Genomic DNA, 11,496 nt, shown 5'->3' on the forward strand with positions numbered 1-11,496 from the left:
ACTTCAAAATAAAAGCTGTAAACATACTAACACTACAAAATAAAAGCCGTAAAAATACTAACACTCTAAAATAAAAACCGTTAAATACTAACACTTCAAAATAAAAGCTGTAAAAATACTAACACTTCAAAATAAAAGCCGTAAAAATAACAACACTTCTAAATAAAAGCCGTAAAAATATTAACACTTCAAAATAAAGATCACTTTTATTATTACAAATGTAATTTGATGTGATATTACTATGAAAAATCTTATATGGATATATATATTTATTATTATTATTATTATTAGCCCCTTTTTCTCCCCAATTTGGAATGCCCAATTCCCACTACTTAGCAGGTGGTGGCGTGGTTACTCACCTCAATCCGGGTGGTGGAGGACAAGTCTCAGTTGCCTCCGCTTCTGAGATCGTCAATCTGCGCATCTTATCACGTGACTCCTTGTGCATGACACCGTGGAGACTCACAGCATGTGGAGGCTCATGCTACTCTCCATGATCCACACACAACTTACCACACGCCCCATTGAGAGCGAGAACCACTAATCATGACCATGAGGAGGTTACCCCATGTGACTCTACCCTCCCTAGCAACCGGGCCAATTTGGTTGCTTAGGAGACCTGGCTGGAGTCACTCAGCATGCCCTGGATTTGAACTCGTGACTCCAGGGGTGATAGTCAGCGCCAATACTTGCTGAGCTACCCAGACCCCCTTATATGGATATATTAAAATAATAATTTAAGTGTGAATTTCTGCAAACACCTTTAAGTGCGTCTTGTGTCTGTGCAGTTGCGTCTTTTCTCCTCTAGGTGTCGGGCTAGTACCTTTTTTAAACTATATTTATTTTAATAAAACCATAGTTTTAGGCTGCCCATAGTCATATATAATATAACATTATAATATAGTTCTCTCTCTTACATAAGATGAACAGTTCACAAAACAGATTAACCATAATCCGTGGACTCACATCCGTGAAATTATTTTTCATGAAAACATTTTTGCTTATTTTATGACAAAGATTTCTTGCATTGTGACATAATTTTCATAACAATTAGGCACCCACAATTAATGCACAATTTAATAAAAAAATAAACATTGAAACACATATATTAAAATATAAATTTATTCATCTGCAGAACAGTAAATCATTGTGCAGTGCACGTCTCTAAATTAAAAAGTTCAAGCCAAGTGCAACTACATAATCTGTATGTTATGTAATGATGCTCAGCTGCTGGCTGCGCAGGCGCACTGACTTTAACATGAGTGTTATATACAGTATCTGTTATATCACATTTGAGTTATATCAACTCATGATGTTTAGGTTGAAGCAGAACACCGGAACTCATCTCAGATCTCCTGTAAAACCGCTGTAGCTCTGTGCACAATTACGCATCATCACACGTCTTTGGGGTGAACTTTATGAAGTGTGCAGACGGTTGGCAGAGGTTCTGGTCGCTTTTTCAGATCTTAGACCCGTGAGTTTGAGTTTTTTCTCCCGGTGACTCAGTGCTGCTTCAGGCTCCTGTATCCAGGCCATCAGAGAGCCCCGCTCCGGGTCTAATGGGTCAACAAAGGTAAAGGGCATGTAAAACAGCTCCAGCAGCCCTAAAACACACCCCAGAAGAGCCAGGACAGACCCCAACAGATAGACCTTCAGCACACCCCGGCTCGCTTTCTGGCGTAGTATTTCCATCACGAAAGGGATGATTTCTCTGACGGTCTCCATAATATCCATGAGTTCAATCTGTTCAAATACAACAGCAAACATGACACATATTGATTCGTTTTACACTTAAATGTAGTATTATACACTATATGTAATGAAAAATCAATGCACTGGGTATCAAGAACTAACAATGTTTACAGCATTTGTTAATCTTGTTTGATGTTAATTCAACTGCAAATATAATATTCCTAATGGCTATTTTAGTTTTCTTGCCACATCTGAACATCCTTAAAACACGACGAATTTAATTAAAAAGCAAAATTGTGTACGATAACGAGACTAGTAAGAGATTTAGTTATTTTTTTTGCATGTTTAAAGCTTTTAATTCTCATTTAATTTAGTTTGGGTTAAAACACTTTGTCTATGTGGTAAGAAAAATAAACCTAATTTAAGATATATTCTCTAAAAACAAGCTTTAATATGTTTAGTCATTTGGCTCAGTATTTGTTGTATTGTTGTACTCACAGTGAATTCCAGCTCTGTGGTCTTTACTTCAATGTTCAGTTGAGTGGGACTGTATCTGCAGTCTGTTATTCACCCTTTATACAGCCGCTCTGGTCTGTATCCGCCCCCTGAGACATGCAGAACATGATTAACTGACATGAAATACTCCAGACTGACCCCAGACACACATGCGTCCAATGTTTGGATCATGACTGTTCTGTCTGCTTTATTACGACCAATGTGTCATATTATTCTATTCTGCTCTATTCTATTCATCCTGCAGCGTTTGTTCTCCAGACATGAATGATAAGTCAAATCATGTGTCTTGTTCAGGAGAGGTGTGCTGTTATATTACTAACAGACTAGACTTATCATTTTCACCTGGTGAAGGACGATCAAACAAATCCGATAAACATGGGGCCTTTTTAATTAAGATCAATAAGCCAATCTCTAGCAACCACCTAGCAACGCCCTAGCAACCCCTTAACAACCAATCAGAACCTCTAAGCAACCACCTATCAACTTCCTAGCAACCATCCAGAAACCTTAAGCAACCACTTAGCAACGCCCTAGCAACCCCTTAACAACCCACCAGAACATCTAAGCAGCCATCTAGCAACTCCCTAGCAACCATCCAGAAACCTTAAGCAACCACTTAGCAACACCCTAACAACCACCTAGCAATGCCATAGCAACCACCTAACAACTACCCAAAACCATTTACCACATAGCAACACCATAGCAACCACATAGAAATGCCCTAGTGACCACCTAACAACCACCCAAAACCTCTAAGCAACCACCTAGCAATGCCTTAGCGACCATCTAAAAACCACCCAAAACCCCTAACCAGCTAGCAATGCCCTAGCAACCACCTAATAACCACCCCAAACCTCTAAGCAACCACCTAGCAATACCTTAGCGACCACCTAAAAACCACCCAAAACCCCTACCAAGCTAGCAATGCCCTAGCAACTGCCTAATAACCACCCCAAACCTCTAAGCAACCACCTAGCAATGCCCACCTAGCAACTGCCGAATAGCAATGCACTAAACACCACTCAGAACTTCTTATTGCAAAGCAACACCCTAGTAACCACCCAGAGCACTCGACTATCATGACAGCCACCACTCACATTTTCAGAATATCTGGTTAAATTTATTTTTTAATAATATTCAGATACAGAACAATTCTTCTATCAGGTTATATAGCAACACAATAGTAACTACCGAACATAGAATATAATCCGACTCTCGGTGGATGTACTGTAATGTCAACTTCTACAGCAAAAATAAAGTGTTAAAACAGCATTCTTCCACCTCAGAAATATTAAGTTACAACACATGCTCTCTATTTCTGATGCCAAAAACCGAATTAATGCGTTCATGACCTCAAGATTAGATTATTGTAATGCATTACTGGGAGGATGTCCAGCAAGATTAATAAATAAACTTCAATTGGTTCAAAATGCAGCTGCCAGAGTGCTGACTAGAATCATGAAATATAATCATATTAGCCCCATTTGATCATTGTTACATTGGATACATGTTTAATTTCGTATTAATTTTAAAACTCTGTTAATTACTTACAAAGCTTGGAATGGTCTAACTCCGCAGTATTAAGTGACCTTCTGACACACTATAATCCATCACACTCACTACGATCACAAAACTGCGGCCTGTTAACAATACCGAGAATATCAAAATCCACAAATGGAGGGAGATCATTTTCCTATTTGGCTGCTAAACTATGGAATAGTCTCCCTAACACTGTTTAGGTCTCAGACACACTCACTCAGTTTAAGTCTAGACTAAAGACTCATCTATTTAGCCAGACATACACCTAATTTATCCATCAACTCATAGTTATGCTGCTTTAATTAGGTCTGCTGGAACTGGAAACACTTCTCTTATTCTTTAACCCTGCTTTAAAGTGAATGGAATATATGCTAATTTTATTCTATTTCTTTCCCTGTCTAAACCTCGGGATTATAACATTCCTGCCAGATTTCCGGTCCTGCCTGATGTCCTGAGTGATGATGACCAACTGCAGCATGTGCCAGCCAGACTTCACTTCAGTCTACTAAGACAGACTTCACAGAGGAGGAATTGATGCAATCTCAAAGACATGGGATCTTCATGAGTCTCTGTCTGAAGCATGGACTCAGTTCACCAAAATTACCTGTCATAAGCTTCCAGCCAGACTGCAATGCTCCTCACTGAATGATACCTATATCAGCTTGTTTAAAGGAGGGACAACACTCTATTAAACTACATAGTAAATGAATTAACCACTAACAAATGCCTTCATCGGCCAAAATCAAAGGAAAATGCATCTACATGTATCTCAGTTAATCGGGATGACTTCAAGGACTTTAAAACTTACAGTTAATATAAAATCATTTTGTTTAATCATTGACAAACAACACTCACTTAGTTTACTAATTTTAACCACTAATCGATCTAAACATAAATAACTAATATTGGCATTATATTTGTTAATTTTCTGTTATAGCATAATTTCATGTACAGCTGCTCTGAAACAACGTCTGTTGTGAAAAGCGCTATACAAATAAATTTGACTTGACTTATATAGTTCATTAGCTTATTATATATGTATAGCTCATTTATTCATTAGATAACACTAGTTACAGATGCAAAGTGACATAGCAACTTAGTGCATCAAAATATAAATCAACTGATGTGTGGTCAGAAGTGTGTGTATAGTATAGTATGTTCACAGAACTATCAGTTTTATAAACATGTTTTATTGTCTTTTAGTTGTTTGTTTCTCTTATACTGCAACAGAACAGGATGAGAGTCGTAGAAGTCACTCGAAAGTCTTGCGTAGCATCTAGGATCTAAGAATGAGCTAAAATGTTTTGAAAAAAAAAAAAGTAATTATAAAGAAAACACATGAATATTTGTGTCAAGCTCTGAGCATGTGAGAATGAGTGGATGGAAATTCCAGAGTGAACGGGCGACAGTAATCGGATTAAACGCAGCCAAACAGGAAAACAGACTGTTCTAGTGATTTCTGTGATGGGAGTTTGCTGCAGTCAGACACACGGATGTGTGCTCAGGAGTCGCATGTTTTCTGCGGCCTGACACACAGTGAATATGATGATGTAGGATTTGAGATATTTCAACCACTAAACCGTTATGTGCTCAATATGCCATCTATAGTTCATTTACAATTTCACAAACATAATGTAATTTATTTACTTTCATATGTATAGAAGTTAAATATTTAAGCAATTATATATATATATATATATATATATATATATATATATATATATATATATATATGTACACACTGTGCTAAACAAAGCCAGAAGAAACACACTGTGCTAAACAAAACCAGAAACACACTGTGCTAAACAAAACCAGACGAAACACACTGTGCTAAACAAAACCAGACGAAACACACTGTGCTAAACATAACCAGACGAAACACACTGTGCTAAACAAAACCAGAAGAAACACACTGTGCTAAACAAAACCAGAAACACACTGTGCTAAACAAAACCAGAAGAAACACACTGTGCTAAACATAACCAGAAGAAACACACTGTGCTAAACAAAACCAGAAGAAACACACTGTGCTAAACAAAACCAGAAACACACTGTGCTAAACAAAACCAGACGAAACACACTGTGCTAAACAAAACCAGAAGAAACACACTGTGCTAAACAAAACCAGACGAAACACACTGTGCTAAACATAACCAGACGAAACACACTGTGCTAAACAAAACCAGAAGAAACACACTGTGCTAAACAAAACCAGAAACACACTGTGCTAAACAAAACCAGAAGAAACACACTGTGCTAAACAAAACCAGACGAAACACACTGTGCTAAACATAACCAGACGAAACACACTGTGCTAAACAAAACCAGAAGAAACACACTGTGCTAAACAAAACCAGAAACACACTGTGCTAAACATAACCAGAAGAAACACTGTGCTAAACAAAACCAGAAGAAACACACTGTGCTAAACAAAACCAGAAACACACTGTGCTAAACAAAACCAGAAACACACTGTGCTAAACATAACCAGAAGAAACACACTGTGCTAAACAAAACCAGAAACACACTGTGCTAAACATAACCAGAAACACACTGTGCTAAACAAAACCAGAGGAAACACACTGTGCTAAACAAAACCAGAGGAAACACACTGTGCTAAACAAAACCAGACGAAACACACAGTGCTAAACAAAACCAGAAGAAACACACTGTGCTAAACAAAACCAGAAGAAACACACTGTGCTAAACAAAACCAGAAGAAACACACTGTGCTAAACATAACCAGAAGAAACACACTGTGCTAAACAAAACCAGAGGAAACACACTGTGCTAAACAAAACCAGAGGAAACACACTGTGCTAAACAAAACCAGAAACACACTGTGCTAAACAAAACCAGAGGAAACACACTGTGCTAAACAAAACCAGAGGAAACACACTGTGCTAAACAAAACCAGAAACACACTGTGCTAAACAAAACCAGACGAAACACACTGTGCTAAACAAAACCAGACGAAACACACTGTGCTAAACAAAACCAGAGGAAACACACTGTGCTAAACAAAACCAGAGGAAACACACTGTGCTAAACAAAACCAGAAACACACTGTGCTAAACAAAACCAGAAACACACTGTGCTAAACAAAACCAGAAGAAACACACTGTGCTAAACAAAACCAGACGAAACACACTGTGCTAAACAAAACCAGAGGAAACACACTGTGCTAAACAAAGCCAGAAGAAACACACAGTGCTAAACAAAACCAGAAGAAACACGCAGTGCTAAACAAAACCAGAAGAAACACGCTGTGCTAAACAAAACCAGAAACACGCTGTGCTAAACAAAACCAGACGAAACACGCTGTGCTAAACAAAGCCAGAAGAAACACACTGTGCTAAACAAAGCCAGAAGAAACACACTGTGCTAAACAAAACCAGACGAAACACACTGTGCTAAACAAAACCAGACGAAACACACAGTGCTAAACAAAACCAGAAGAAACACGCTGTGCTAAACAAAACCAGAAGAAACACACTGTGCTAAACAAAACCAGAAGAAACACACTGTGCTAAACAAAACCAGAAGAAACACACTGTGCTAAATTAAATCAGACTAAACACACCCCCACCAAACACATATCTAAAATCAGTGCCCACAGGTGGACAATTCTTGAACACTTACACACGTAACACTTCATCACACACACACTCACCGCTCAGCAAACCCACACAGAAACTGATGGATGGTTTGTTTATACATTTATTACACATTATTTAAGATATAAGAGTTGAAGTGAGGTTGGTTAACATGCTTATAGGGGCAGTGGTTAAGGCTCTGGGTTACTGATCAGAAGGTCGGGGGTTCAAGCCCCAGCACCGCCAAGATGCCACTGTTGGGCCCTTGAGCAAGGCCCTTAACCCTATCTGCTCCAGGGGCGCCGTATCATGGCTGACCCTGCACTCTGACCCCAGCCTAGCTGGGATATGTGAAAAAGAAGAATTTCACCGTATATGTGCAAATGTATAATGTGTGATAAATAAAGAAAATTATATTAATTAATTATATTATTAATTATTAAAGCTAGTGGAAACACATCGCATGCGTTTGAAACGTCACTTCCATCAGCTGTTAAACAGCAAATACTTACGTGTAGTTTTGTAAGTGCATACTGTATAGTGTGTCTTTTTGTACACAGCTACAGTCCGTCTGACTATCTAGCTAGCTAGCTTACTGTTTTACTGTAATGTCTGTATACATTCAAACTATTTAAACTTTCAGACAAGGCTTTGTCAAGCCAACATCAAAGTAAGTCTTGACATAATTAACCTAGTTAACCTAGTTATAACTATTAATCTAGTTTATTTTTTACTACTTTTCCTTGCTGTACACTTGCAATATGAAAATATGAAAATATATCATAAATAAACAAAAAATAAAAGTAATAGAGGTGGAAATTACACTGTGATGGAAATGTTCAGGATTTGTGGAAAAAATAATTCTCCTGAGTGAATGTACAATATATTCACTGTTGCAAATGTGTGTTTTATTTAAAAGACCACAGGGCCAAATGTCATGGTTTTATATCTGCAGTCAGGCCCAGAGTGGCCATCGGGTGGATCGGGAGAATTCCCGGTGGGCCGCTCTGGCCGCTCATAAATTGGGACGGTAGACTCCCCTGCCGTCTCTTCATTTTTTCAAGCACGCACGCACGCAGACAAACGAGCACACAGGAACTGGTGACTCAAGGTACACGGACTAGTCTAGTACATTTACATTTATGCATTTGGCAAACGCTTTTATCCAAAGTGACTTATATTGAAGGAATTCTTATTTTTATTTTATTGTTTTTAGTTCAGTTTCATCATTTGGCATTTGCACCTGTTGCAGGTGATAGTCCTTTCATAAAGGGAGGTATGAATGCATGGAAACATGTTCATCAGAGGATCGAGGAGCATGAGAAAAGTCATGTCCACAGAGATAGTGCAGATGCTTACTTTCTAATGGCTAAAAAGGCAGATGTGAAAAGTCTATTGACTGGCAACCAAATGTCATTACATTATGAACAAGTTAAAAAAAAGCAGCAGGTAATGCAGCGCATAGTAGATGTCACAAAAGTCACTGGCAAATGTGGACTTAGTTACAGAGGAGATAAAGCAGAGGCTGCTTATACATTGGAAAACACTGCAGTCAATCATGGCAACTTCCTAGAGTTGATAATACTCTTGAGCAAGTATGATATGTGTCTTCAACAGCACTTGAACATTTGTATTGAACAAAGCAAGAAGCACCATGACACTGGGGCAAAGGGCAGAGGTTCTCTTGTGACTTTCCTTTCAAAAGACATTATCTTTAAAGTTGTGGATGTCATCAGCCAAATTATAAAGGGCACAATTGCAGATGAGGTTAAACAAACAGGCATGTTTTCAGTCCAAATAGATACCACCCAAGATATCACCTCAAAAGGCCAATGTGCAGTCATTTTGAGATATGTTACAGATGCCATTCATGAGCGATTGGTTGCTGTGGTAGACTGTGAAGCATCAACTGGAAAATATTTCACAGAGATGCTCAATCAGACATTACACAAGCTTGGTATTGACATTGGCACATGTGTGGGCAACTCCACTGATGGTGCAGCTAACATGCAGGGACAATATCAAGGGTTCTCTGCATTTCTCTCAGAGCAGTCTCCAACACAGATTCATGTCTGGTGTTATGCACATATTCTGAATCTGGTACTGGCAGACACAACAGGCAGTGTTGTAGAAAGTACATCTCTCTTTTCATTGCTCAACGATGTTGCAGTTTTCCTCAGAGAATCATATAAGTGTATGCAGAGGTGGGAAGAGACAAGTGATGACAAACGTCACAGGAAACTGTGCCCAATAGGGGAAACCAGGTGGTGGGCTAAGGACCAGGCTCTCACTAAGGTCTTTGGGTGTTTTGGTAACCCTCAGGATGCTCTGTATGTTGACCCGCTGATGATACTCACCTCAGATGAGGGAGATAGGAGTATGAAGCCAACAGTGAGGGTCAAAGCAAAGGGATACATTGAAGCATACATTCCCCCCTCTCCAAGTACCTACAGATAAAGGGTATGGATATTCTAGCAGCTCAGCATCTGGTTGAGGGGACAAAGGATAGCCTTAACAAATTTATCAGAGACTTTGAGGGAGTGAAAGTAGCAGCTGATGAGTTTGTGGGTTGGGCCAATCAAAAGCTGCAAGAGGAGGACAGCTTTGAGCTAGAAGTGCAGACTGCACTTCCAGAGAAACGGGTCTGAAAAAAGAAAATAAATGCCCGGAGAGCTTTCAGAAGATAACCCTCTGGCATCGCCAGATGCTGACTTTAAGGTCAATGTACACAATGTCATTCTGGACACTGTGACAGGTAGCATACATAGAAGGTTTTCAGCAAATGCAAAACTTTTCTCAGATTTTAGGCAAATGGGCTCCCGAGCTCAGCTCTCCAAGAAATCCAAGTGTCTGCTTAAATTTGATGAAAGAGCCACCGTTGGCACATTGCATGCTGAGCTGTCTAGCTTGGCATTCCAGTGGGAGAGACTGAAGAAGTCCCAGGCTGAAAATGGGTCCAACTCCGGCCCTTTCTGCAGTTCTGAAGATAACACCTTTACATATGAACATGTTTATTCACGTAAAGTTAATTTGTGCTGGCGATGATTTGGGGTTTGTATTGAGCATGCTATGAACGCTTTTGACTGAGATAAAATCTTTGGTTTAGACAAACATTCCGATCTCATTAATTAACCAACTAAGAGATCGCACTTACTATTTTCACCTGAAAAAATCCTATAGACTTACATTGAAGGAAGGACTCGTGTCCAACGCTCACACAATCCAGAAAGTTCTCTCAAGTGCTGGACCAATCAGATGGTGGCGGTCCAAGAAAGGTGAGAAATACGTCACATTATGGAAGTAAAATGGGTTGCTAATGCAGTTTCATGTTGACTCTATTAAATGGTATTAAATGGAAAATCAAGTTGTTCTTGCTTGATTTTATCAGGTCAAAAGTCCAAATCGCAGCTTTCTAACCCCTCTTTTTTGTCCTGTAGGGTCCGAGACCTGACGCTCTGATCATCGAGAGGTCGAAGGATTTCGGTCGCACCTCTCAACCCGTCCTGTACATGGCGACAGACTGCCCATTGACCTTCCTTTAGTGGGCACCTCCTTTTCTCGTAGCTTTGACGACATGTACTGCTAAACACTGCCGTTGACCACTGACGACCCCTACAGGGACCGGAAGGTATTACACCAGACGCAATTTTACCAAGTTAACATGATCTGTCTGCTGTTTGCTAAATAGGAATTCTTTCTTTTTCTCAGGTTTATTTCTATCCACTATGACAGTTTTCAAACATCAATCTACCAAACGACTTTAAAATTGAAGGTGAGCTGATGGTCTGTTGCGCAAATTTCCAAGTCGACAAACTAATTGATATGACTAGAAGAAGCCTTTATTTTTGTCACACATTATACATTCGCACATATAAGTGAAATGCTTTTTTTTGCATATCCCAGCTAAGCTGAAGTCAGAGCACAGGGTCAGCCATGATACAGTGCCCCAGGAGCAGATAGGGTCAAGGGCCTTGCTCAAGGGCCCAACAGTGGCATCTTGGCAGTGCTGGGGCTTGCACCCCCGACCTTCTTGTCAGTAACCAAGAGCCTTAACCTCTGAGCCAGCGCTGCCTAAATGATTGATCAGTTTGGTCTTCAGTGGCATCTGGTTTTACTAGTCTGTGGGTAAATCTGACCCAGTTGGGTCAAGTGC

At 39.5% G+C, this 11,496-nt stretch overlaps 1 protein-coding gene across 1 annotated transcript; it reads right to left on the bottom strand.

Moving 5' to 3' along the window:
- Window positions 1-1,416: 1,416 nt before the first annotated feature.
- On the bottom strand, window positions 1,417-1,734 carry LOC127439088 (G0/G1 switch protein 2-like). The gene has a single exon (XM_051695134.1). It carries the CDS (start codon window positions 1,732-1,734, stop codon window positions 1,417-1,419), a length of 318 nt encoding a protein of 105 aa, XP_051551094.1.
- Window positions 1,735-11,496: the final 9,762 nt, after the last annotated feature.

The sequence above is a fragment of the Myxocyprinus asiaticus genome, chromosome 50, assembly GCF_019703515.2.
Source record: "Myxocyprinus asiaticus isolate MX2 ecotype Aquarium Trade chromosome 50, UBuf_Myxa_2, whole genome shotgun sequence".
NCBI lineage: Eukaryota > Metazoa > Chordata > Actinopteri > Cypriniformes > Catostomidae > Myxocyprinus > Myxocyprinus asiaticus.

Excerpts from the sequence above, each read along its gene's own strand:
- LOC127439088 (XM_051695134.1), bottom strand. The coding sequence starts at position 1,734 with ATGGATATTATGGAGACCGTCAGAGAAATCATCCCTTTCGTGATGGAA.